Below are 12497 nucleotides of genomic sequence, written 5' to 3' on the forward strand. Positions count from 1 at the left end.
TCACAAACTCTGCCTCCTTCGGCTCGGGATGCTCGCTGTGCTTGACGGACGGCCCGGCATCTGCGTAGGCTCTGGGTTACATAGGAAGCAAAGACAAGAAGGAGATTAAACAAGGTGGTGGTGAAACTTTTTATTAACAGAGCATCAAATCCAAAGCATCAACGTTTAAGTCCTGAGACCTTCCAGAGCCACAGACCAGCTGCAAACAAAACTCAAAGTTAATTAAAGCTAGAATTCTTAAATGAGACAATAAAGCGGACACCCTGTCTCTGTTTTGGTAAAAAGCTGAGGGAAGGGCCTGGAGAAATGTATACAATTGTCAAATTCATAGGGCTATGGATGCAAGGACTGACCATCGATGATATGAAAATGACAGTTTTAACCATGTTTTGATGCGATTCCGTGTTTGTTTCCATATACATTGTTTCAAACATTGGAGTAAAACAAGCTTCTATTTTGGGTTCTGATGGGATACGACAGTTGAACTAAGCTCATGGAGGTATTTATAAGTTATTTTAGTCAAGAATTAAAAACAAAATGGGCATTTATCAATAATTTATAAACCCAAAAATGAATGTAGCAACTAAGGATTCTAGCTTTGATAAAAAGAGACTCTGAATACTTTGGTCTCCTGATTGGTTGATTGGTGACGACAATTAAAAGCATAGATTGACATAGATTCTTAACATCTTCTTTCACTTCACAGGAGAGGCATTTGAACGTAAACTTTTTTTTAAAATCAAAATGTTTTTTTGTTTGTTGCAGAAATGCCTTCTGGAACATGTGAACGAACTTTCATGTGCCTTAATAACAAACTTGTATGCCATCTGTAAATACGAATAAAGCCGTTAAATTACGAGCCTAGTTGGTTTAGTCATGGAAAAAGACAGGAACCTTCCTGCTAGCCATGATTGGCTGAGATAATGGATGGGCTGGACATGCCCGAGAGATGAGTTCGGATTGGTCTGCCATGTAGCATGCTTCTGTCTATACCACGAGCTGCTCAGTATGTGTAGATAATCCTTTCTAGAAGGGAGTTGGAAAAAATAAAATTAACACCCGCCAAATGCAGGTAGATTTAGGTATTGGCGGGTAAGAATTTCTATTTCACCAGCCACGTTGGCGGGTGGTCAATTTGCAGGGCTCTACAGTGCATTACATTTGCGAATAAAAATGTAAAAAGTCAAGTATGAGCACATGTGTCGAGTTTGCGATTTATTGTAGAAAAATGCTGCAGTAGCTGTTTTGTTTCATAGCTGCTAATCGCACAAAGAAATAGGAATCCTATAACCCACATCACGCAGCAACACTGCCTGGTAGAAGAGCTGTGCGCTCGGAGTGAAATGCTGATAGGGTTGATTTGTGGAGGCGTAATTTGTTTATGCACACAGGCATAAAAGCTGTTGGTCTAATTGAGTCGACAAAGTGAGACTTTGTCCTTATGTTTATATTTACATTGTTTTTGTTGACAAGCTCGGTTGTTTTTCAACGTTAGTTTGAGTCTGCTGCGTCAGCTGATAGGGAAGAGTCAGATCCCAAATCTCACTGACACACGACAGGCTCCCGTTACCACAGTAACCTCCCACCCTTAAAAAAAGGGGGCAGCTGAACATTTTGTCCCAGGTCACAAAAAAAAAAATCAAATGAAAATGTGCAATATACCACATAACTTCTAACTAATATATTTTATTGTTTTAGAGAACATTACAAAGCATGGTCATCCATTTGTTTTTAGGTTTTTTTATGTAATAATGGCGAAAACATATTTTGGCTGGTAAAGAAATCTGAGTGGCTGGTAGATTTTTTTCATCTACTTGCCACAGTGGAGAACAAACAGAAGGCTGTTGTATAAAACACCTGTCTCCAGATTACATCTTCAAACTAAGGGCAACCATGGCATCCGTGACGGAGAGGGAGAAGCGTTCATCCATGTATACGGGTAAGCGAGTCTAGCTAGCTACATTTTCAGATATTATAAAGTTTCAAATTTTGTCAGAAAGTCGTTTTCATTGCAAGTTAAAGCTTACTGTTACTGTTAGCTAGCTAACTATCGTTAGCTGGCTGGCTCACAAGCTAACGTAACGTGTATGATCTGTGTAGTAATACTATGGTGTATCTCAGAAAGCTATTTGCATTGCTAGTTATAGATATAGGGCCAAAAATTTTGCTAGCTAACATTGAACTTAGTTGGTTAGCATTAGCTACCTGCAGATTCATGCATGGTGGTGTAGTGTCGAGTCAATGTTGCTAATTATGCTGTAACAAAGGAGTCCGCTTATACTGAACTTTGATCATAAGTTTTACTCATATCACAAGATTTCAGCATAAGTTTACAGATGTATATAGCATCCGGAGAGCAGAGTCCCAAAAGAATATGTCTGCTCTAATGTTCTTTGTTCAAACCCAGTACTTATAATATTCCCCAAATATGGGTGGCTCCCTCTACTGTCCAATCCCCTGTCTACAACACCCACTCCCTCTGTTCTATGGGGTGTCACTCTAAAACAACTCCCTCTGAAACTGAATAAACATCCTCTCAGGTTCCACTTGAAAACATTAGCAAAGTCATAATTCTTAATACACTACAGTGGCTAGCTATGACAATCGGTTTGTAATGCTAGTAGTATGGGTTGGGATTATGGTTAATTGTTTAGCTAGCTAGCTAGTTACATGTCTAAACAAAATACTTCTAAAAATACACTTTATCTAGTCCTTGGCCTATATCCTAATATGTCATGTTGTTCTTCACATTACATCTCTGGTAAACACACACTATATCAAATAAAATCGAAGTTTATTTGTCACATGGATACAGAAGGTGTAAACGGTACAGGGAAATGGTTACTTGCATAGTGGGCTACTTTTTGCTACTACTTTCACCACTTTTAGTCTTGAAATCTTTGGTTGTTTAGTCCACTACCGTACTCACTCTGTTTAGCACATGGCCTCACATGTGAATCTTTAAAAGAGATGGGTGAGGCTTTAGAGGGTGTGAACGATGCTGAATGGGTGTAGACAAAGAAGAGCTCTCCAGTAGGTGTACCAAAACATTCAAAAGGGCAATTTTCTCAAAAGTGGGGTTACAAGTTTATCAACTTTTCAAAGCAGAATTACTTTCCCATTGTTCCTCAACTGTAGTGTATGACATACCAGTTTATAGCTCTGAGTCTCTACTTTTATCCAATGTAAAAAAAAAAAAAATAATAATAATTTCAAAATGTTGCTACATGAGACCGAATCGAGGTGGTGGGTCACATATTCATAAAGCATCTCGGAGTAGGAGTACTGATCTAGGTTCAGTTCCTCCCTGTCTATTAAAACGTATTCATTAAGATTTAGAAATCAAAACTGATCCTAGAACCTCCTCTGAGACACTGTGGATACCCGAGGGAGTATAGTGGTACGTTCATAAATTAAATTAAATAATTACATTAGTCATTTAGCAGACGCTCTTATCCAGAGCGACTTACAGGAGCAATTAGGGTTAAGTGCCTTGCTCATCGACAGATTTTTCACCTAGTCGGCTCGGGGATCAGAACGAGCGACCTTTCAGTTACTGGCACAACGCTCTTAACCACTAAGCTACCTGCCGCCCTGTGGGTGGGAGGATAATCATTATAGGATAATCATTTTAAAAAACTCTACAAACTACTCATTGTAAGTTTTCTCCTCTGATTTCCTGATCCATCATGTAATAGAAAGCTTCGGCATGCTAAGAGTGGATGCAAGGCTTGGGCAGTACACCATCTATATCGTATACTGGGGTTATTTGGAAATAGCCATGTTGTAGGGCTGGGCGATATATCAAAAATAATTTGATTAATTAAAATGTATGTTTTTGCGTGATTTTCCAAATGCCTGTAATCGCAAGAATCGAGGTTGTGTTATTTTTCGTTTTTATGAGCGTGTATGTCCGCATGGTGTCTTTTTGGTCTCGTCTTCTTCGTTCCTCTGCTGCACCTTCCCATTTACACCAGAGATCTGTATATAATGAAGAGATGCACCTTCCCATTTACACCAGAGATCTGTATATAATGAAGAGATGCACCTTCCCATTTACACCAGAGATCTGTATATAATGAGGAGATGCACCTTCCCATTTACACCAGAGATCTGTATATAATGAGGAGATGCACCTTCCCATTTACACCAGAGATCTGTATATAATGAGGAGATGCACCTTCCCATTTACACCAGAGATCTGTATATAATGAGGAGATGCACCTTCCCATTTACACCAGAGATCTGTATATAATGAGGAGATGCACCTTCCCATTTACACCAGAGATCTGTATATAATGAGGAGATGCACCTTCCCATTTACACCAGAGATCTGTATATAATGAGGAGATGCTCCTTCCCATTTATAACTCCTGAGTGGCGCAGTGGTCTAAGGCACTGCATCGCAGTGCTAACTGTGCCACTAGAGATCCTGGTTCGAATCCAGGCTCTGTCGCAGCCGGCCGCGACCGGGAGACTCATGGGCGGCGCACAATTGGCCCAGCGTCGTCCAGGGTAGGGGAGGGAATGGCCGGCAGGGATGTAGCTCAGTTGATAGAGCATGGCGTTTGCAACGCCAGGGTTGTGGGTTTGATTCCCACGGGGGGCCAGTATGAAAAAAAAAAAAAAAAAAAAACACCAATAAAAAAACACAAAAAAAAATTTGTATTCACTAACTGTAAGTCGCTCTGGATAAGAGCGTCTGCTAAATGACTAAAATGTAAATGTAAAATGTATAATGAGGAGATGCACCTTCCCATTTACACCAGAGATCTGTATATAATGAGGAGATGCACCTTCCCATTTACACCAGAGATCTGTATATAATGAGGAGATGCACCTTCCCATTTACACCAGAGATCTGTATATAATGAGGAGATGCACCTTCCCATTTACACCAGAGATCTGTATATAATGAGGAGATGCACCTTCCCATTTACACCAGAGATCTGTATATAATGAGGAGATGCACCTTCCCATTTACACCAGAGATCTGTATATAATGAGGAGATGCACCTTCCCATTTACACCAGAGATCTGTATATAATGAGGAGATGCACCTTCCCATTTACACCAGAGATCTGTATATAATGAAGAGATGCTCCTTCCCATTTACACCAGAGATCTGTATATAATGAGGAGATGCACCTTCCCATTTACACCAGAGATCTGTATATAATGAGGAGATGCTCCTTCCCATTTACACCAGAGATCTGTATATAATGAGGAGATGCACCTTCCCATTTACACCAGAGATCTGTATATAATGAGGAGATGCACCTTCCCATTTACACCAGAGATCTGTATATAATGAGGAGATGCACCTTCCCATTTACACCAGAGATCTGTATATAATGAGGAGATGCACCTTCCCATTTACACCAGAGATCTGTATATAATGAGGAGATGCTCCTTCCCATTTACACCAGAGATCTGTATATAATGAGGAGATGCACCTTCCCATTTACACCAGAGATCTGTATATAATAAGGAGATGCACCTTCCCATTTACACCAGAGATCTGTATATAATGAGGAGATGCACCTTCCCATTTACACCAGAGATCTGTATATAATGAAGATATGCACCTTCCCATTTACACCAGAGATCTGTATATAATGAGGAGATGCACCTTCCCATTTACACCAGAGATCTGTATATAATGAGGAGATGCACCTTCCCATTTACACCAGAGATCTGTATATAATGAGGAGATGCACCTTCCCATTTACACCAGAGATCTGTATATAATGAGGAGATGCTCCTTCCCATTTACACCAGAGATCTGTATATAATGAGGAGATGCACCTTCCCATTTACACCAGGGATCTGTATATAATGAGGAGATGCTCCTTCCCATTTACACCAGAGATCTGTATATAATGAGGAGATGCACCTTCCCATTTACACCAGAGATCTGTATATAATGAAGAGATGCACCTTCCCATTTACACCAGAGATCTGTATATAATGAGGAGATGCACCTTCCCATTTACACCAGAGATCTGTATATAATGAAGAGATGCACCTTCCCATTTACACCAGAGATCTGTATATAATGAGGAGATGCACCTTCCCATTTACACCAGAGATCTGTATATAATGAAGAGATGCACCTTCCCATTTACACCAGAGATCTGTATATAATGAGGAGATGCACCTTCCCATTTACACCAGAGATCTGTATATAATGAGGAGATGCACCTTCCCATTTACACCAGAGATCTGTATATAATGAGGAGATGCACCTTCCCATTTACACCAGAGATCTGTATATAATGAGGAGATGCACCTTCCCATTTACACCAGAGATCTGTATATAATGAGGAGATGCACCTTCCCATTTACACCAGAGATCTGTATATAATGAGGAGATGCACCTTCCCATTTACACCAGAGATCTGTATATAATGAGGAGATGCACCTTCCCATTTACACCAGAGATCTGTATATAATGAGGAGATGCACCTTCCCATTTACACCAGAGATCTGTATATAATGAGGAGATGCTCCTTCCCATTTATAACTCCTGAGTGGCGCAGTGGTCTAAGGCACTGCATCGCAGTGCTAACTGTGCCACTAGAGATCCTGGTTCGAATCCAGGCTCTGTCGCAGCCGGCCGCGACCGGGAGACTCATGGGCGGCGCACAATTGGCCCAGCGTCGTCCAGGGTAGGGGAGGGAATGGCCGGCAGGGATGTAGCTCAGTTGATAGAGCATGGCGTTTGCAACGCCAGGGTTGTGGGTTTGATTCCCACGGGGGGCCAGTATGAAAAAAAAAAAAAAAAAAAAACACCAATAAAAAAACACAAAAAAAAAATTGTATTCACTAACTGTAAGTCGCTCTGGATAAGAGCGTCTGCTAAATGACTAAAATGTAAATGTAAAATGTATAATGAGGAGATGCACCTTCCCATTTACACCAGAGATCTGTATATAATGAGGAGATGCACCTTCCCATTTACACCAGAGATCTGTATATAATGAGGAGATGCACCTTCCCATTTACACCAGAGATCTGTATATAATGAGGAGATGCACCTTCCCATTTACACCAGAGATCTGTATATAATGAGGAGATGCACCTTCCCATTTACACCAGAGATCTGTATATAATGAGGAGATGCTCCTTCCCATTTACACCAGAGATCTGTATATAATGAGGAGATGCACCTTCCCATTTACACCAGAGATCTGTATATAATGAGGAGATGCACCTTCCCATTTACACCAGAGATCTGTATATAATGAGGAGATGCACCTTCCCATTTACACCAGAGATCTGTATATAATGAGGAGATGCACCTTCCCATTTACACCAGAGATCTGTATATAATGAGGAGATGCTCCTTCCCATTTACACCAGAGATCTGTATATAATGAGGAGATGCACCTTCCCATTTACACCAGAGATCTGTATATAATGAGGAGATGCACCTTCCCATTTACACCAGAGATCTGTATATAATGAGGAGATGCACCTTCCCATTTACACCAGAGATCTGTATATAATGAAGATATGCACCTTCCCATTTACACCAGAGATCTGTATATAATGAGGAGATGCACCTTCCCATTTACACCAGAGATCTGTATATAATGAGGAGATGCACCTTCCCATTTACACCAGAGATCTGTATATAATGAGGAGATGCACCTTCCCATTTACACCAGAGATCTGTATATAATGAGGAGATGCTCCTTCCCATTTACACCAGAGATCTGTATATAATGAGGAGATGCACCTTCCCATTTACACCAGGGATCTGTATATAATGAGGAGATGCTCCTTCCCATTTACACCAGAGATCTGTATATAATGAGGAGATGCACCTTCCCATTTACACCAGAGATCTGTATATAATGAAGAGATGCACCTTCCCATTTACACCAGAGATCTGTATATAATGAGGAGATGCACCTTCCCATTTACACCAGAGATCTGTATATAATGAAGAGATGCACCTTCCCATTTACACCAGAGATCTGTATATAATGAGGAGATGCACCTTCCCATTTACACCAGAGATCTGTATATAATGAGGAGATGCACCTTCCCATTTACACCAGAGATCTGTATATAATGAGGAGATGCACCTTCCCATTTACACCAGAGATCTGTATATAATGAGGAGATGCACCTTCCCATTTACACCAGAGATCTGTATATAATGAAGAGATGCACCTTCCCATTTACACCAGAGATCTGTATATAATGAGGAGATGCACCTTCCCATTTACACCAGAGATCTGTATATAATGAGGAGATGCACCTTCCCATTTACACCAGAGATCTGTATATAATGAGGAGATGCACCTTCCCATTTACACCAGAGATCTGTATATAATGAGGAGATGCACCTTCCCATTTACACCAGAGATCTGTATATAATGAGGAGATGCACCTTCCCATTTACACCAGAGATCTGTATATAATGAGGAGATTCACCTTCCCATTTACACCAGAGATCTGTATATAATGAGGAGATGCACCTTCCCATTTACACCAGAGATCTGTATATAATGAGGAGATGCACCTTCCCATTTACACCAGAGATCTGTATATAATGAGGAGATGCACCTTCCCATTTACACCAGAGATCTGTATATAATGAAGAGATGCTCCTTCCCATTTACACCAGAGATCTGTATATAATGAGGAGATGCACCTTCCCATTTACACCAGAGATCTGTATATAATGAGGAGATGCTCCTTCCCATTTACACCAGAGATCTGTATATAATGAGGAGATGCACCTTCCCATTTACACCAGAGATCTGTATATAATGAGGAGATGCACCTTCCCATTTACACCAGAGATCTGTATATAATGAGGAGATGCTCCTTCCCATTTACACCAGAGATCTGTATATAATGAGGAGATGCACCTTCCCATTTACACCAGAGATCTGTATATAATGAGGAGATGCACCTTCCCATTTACACCAGAGATCTGTATATAATGAAGAGATGCACCTTCCCATTTACACCAGAGATCTGTATATAATGAGGAGATGCACCTTCCCATTTACACCAGAGATCTGTATATAATGAGGAGATGCACCTTCCCATTTACACCAGAGATCTGTATATAATGAGGAGATGCACCTTCCCATTTACACCAGAGATCTGTATATAATGAGGAGATGCTCCTTCCCATTTACACCAGAGATCTGTATATAATGAGGAGATGCACCTTCCCATTTACACCAGAGATCTGTATATAATGAGGAGATGCTCCTTCCCATTTACACCAGAGATCTGTATATAATGAGGAGATGCACCTTCCCATTTACACCAGAGATCTGTATATAATGAAGAGATGCACCTTCCCATTTACACCAGAGATCTGTATATAATGAGGAGATGCACCTTCCCATTTACACCAGAGATCTGTATATAATGAAGAGATGCATCTTCCCATTTACACCAGAGATCTGTATATAATGAGGAGATGCACCTTCCCATTTACACCAGAGATCTGTATATAATGAGGAGATGCACCTTCCCATTTACACCAGAGATCTGTATATAATGAGGAGATGCACCTTCCCATTTACACCAGAGATCTGTATATAATGAGGAGATGCACCTTCCCATTTACACCAGAGATCTGTATATAATGAAGAGATGCACCTTCCCATTTACACCAGAGATCTGTATATAATGAGGAGATGCACCTTCCCATTTACACCAGAGATCTGTATATAATGAGGAGATGCACCTTCCCATTTACACCAGAGATCTGTATATAATGAGGAGATGCACCTTCCCATTTACACCAGAGATCTGTATATAATGAGGAGATGCACCTTCCCATTTACACCAGAGATCTGTATATAATGAGGAGATGCACCTTCCCATTTACACCAGAGATCTGTATATAATGAGGAGATGCATCTTCCCATTTACACCAGAGATCTGTATATAATGAAGAGATGCTCCTTCCCATTTACACCAGAGATCTGTATATAATGAGGAGATGCACCTTCCCATTTACACCAGAGATCTGTATATAATGAGGAGATGCACCTTCCCATTTACACCAGAGATCTGTATATAATGAGGAGATGCACCTTCCCATTTACACCAGAGATCTGTATATAATGAGGAGATGCACCTTCCCATTTACACCAGAGATCTGTATATAATGAGGAGATGCACCTTCCCATTTACACCAGAGATCTGTATATAATGAGGAGATGCACCTTCCCATTTACACCAGAGATCTGTATATAATGAGGAGATGCACCTTCCCATTTACACCAGAGATCTGTATATAATGAGGAGATGCACCTTCCCATTTACACCAGAGATCTGTATATAATGAGGAGATTCACCTTCCCATTTACACCAGAGATCTGTATATAATGAGGAGATGCACCTTCCCATTTACACCAGAGATCTGTATATAATGAGGAGATGCACCTTCCCATTTACACCAGAGATCTGTATATAATGAGGAGATGCACCTTCCCATTTACACCAGAGATCTGTATATAATGAGGAGATGCACCTTCCCATTTACACCAGAGATCTGTATATAATGAGGAGATGCACCTTCCCATTTACACCAGAGATCTGTATATAATGAGGAGATGCACCTTCCCATTTACACCAGAGATCTGTATATAATGAGGAGATGCACCTTCCCATTTACACCAGAGATCTGTATATAATGAGGAGATGCTCCTTCCCATTTACACCAGGGATCTGTATATAATGAGGAGATGCACCTTCCCATTTACACCAGAGATCTGTATATAATGAGGAGATGCACCTTCCCATTTACACCAGAGATCTGTATATAATGAGGAGATGCACCTTCCCATTTACACCAGAGATCTGTATATAATGAAGAGATGCACCTTCCCATTTACACCAGAGATCTGTATATAATGAGGAGATGCACCTTCCCATTTACACCAGAGATCTGTATATAATGAAGAGATGCACCTTCCCATTTACACCAGAGATCTGTATATAATGAAGAGATGCACCTTCCCATTTACACCAGAGATCTGTATATAATGAGGAGATGCACCTTCCCATTTACACCAGAGATCTGTATATAATGAGGAGATGCACCTTCCCATTTACACCAGAGATCTGTATATAATGAGGAGATGCTCCTTCCCATTTACACCAGAGATCTGTATATAATGAGGAGATGCACCTTCCCATTTACACCAGAGATCTGTATATAATGAGGAGATGCACCTTCCCATTTACACCAGAGATCTGTATATAATGAGGAGATGCACCTTCCCATTTACACCAGAGATCTGTATATAATGAGGAGATGCACCTTCCCATTTACACCAGAGATCTGTATATAATGAGGAGATGCACCTTCCCATTTACACCAGAGATCTGTATATAATGAGGAGATGCACCTTCCCATTTACACCAGAGATCTGTATATAATGAGGAGATGCACCTTCCCATTTACACCAGAGATCTGTATATAATGAGGAGATGCACCTTCCCATTTACACCAGAGATCTGTATATAATGAGGAGATGCACCTTCCCATTTACACCAGAGATCTGTATATAATGAGGAGATGCACCTTCCCATTTACACCAGAGATCTGTATATAATGAGGAGATTCACCTTCCCATTTACACCAGAGATCTGTATATAATGAGGAGATGCACCTTCCCATTTACACCAGAGATCTGTATATAATGAGGAGATGCACCTTCCCATTTACACCAGAGATCTGTATATAATGAGGAGATGCACCTTCCCATTTACACCAGAGATCTGTATATAATGAAGAGATGCTCCTTCCCATTTACACCAGAGATCTGTATATAATGAGGAGATGCACCTTCCCATTTACACCAGAGATCTGTATATAATGAGGAGATGCACCTTCCCATTTACACCAGAGATCTGTATATAATGAGGAGATGCACCTTCCCATTTACACCAGAGATCTGTATATAATGAGGAGATGCACCTTCCCATTTACACCAGAGATCTGTATATAATGAGGAGATGCACCTTCCCATTTACACCAGAGATCTGTATATAATGAGGAGATGCACCTTCCCATTTACACCAGAGATCTGTATATAATGAGGAGATGCACCTTCCCATTTACACCAGAGATCTGTATATAATGAAGAGATGCTCATGTCTAAGCCCTAACAATGGGAGTCGTTGTGCAAAGGTGGGAAGGCCGGCGTCAAGCCCATAGAAACACATTGACCTTAAATTGGACAGATTTTAGCGCGTGTGAAACCTCTCGCTTTGCCTCTTTCTCTATGGTTTACACTCACACCAAGCCCCTCCCCCTGTCTCTCACGCCAACAAGCACACAGCCAATACAACGCAGGACTGGCTTCGGGACAAGTCTCTGAATGTCCTTGAGTGGCCCAGCCAGATCCCAGACTCGAACCCGATCTAACATCTCTGGAGAGACCTGAAAATAGCTGTAGAGCGACGAAGTTAGGGACCGTCTGTTAGGGACCATCTGTAAAGGTGCC

At 40.9% G+C, this 12497-nt stretch overlaps 1 protein-coding gene across 1 annotated transcript in view; it reads right to left on the reverse strand.

Annotated features, from left to right (window-relative positions):
• The window catches only part of LOC311100934 (calcium uptake protein 1, mitochondrial-like), a gene marked incomplete at its 3' end in the record, with an annotated part of 47928 nt that overhangs the window by 18871 nt on the left and 16560 nt on the right, over positions 1 to 12497 (reverse strand). Inside the window, exon 3 of the mRNA XM_084141912.1 lies at positions 5 to 71. Within this exon, the coding sequence (XP_083998038.1) occupies positions 5 to 71 (67 nt within the window). The remainder of the gene's footprint in view (positions 1 to 4; positions 72 to 12497) is intronic.

The sequence above is a fragment of the Coregonus lavaretus genome, assembly GCF_964263955.1.
Source record: "Coregonus lavaretus genome assembly, chromosome: 25".
Classification (NCBI taxonomy): domain Eukaryota; kingdom Metazoa; phylum Chordata; class Actinopteri; order Salmoniformes; family Salmonidae; genus Coregonus; species Coregonus lavaretus.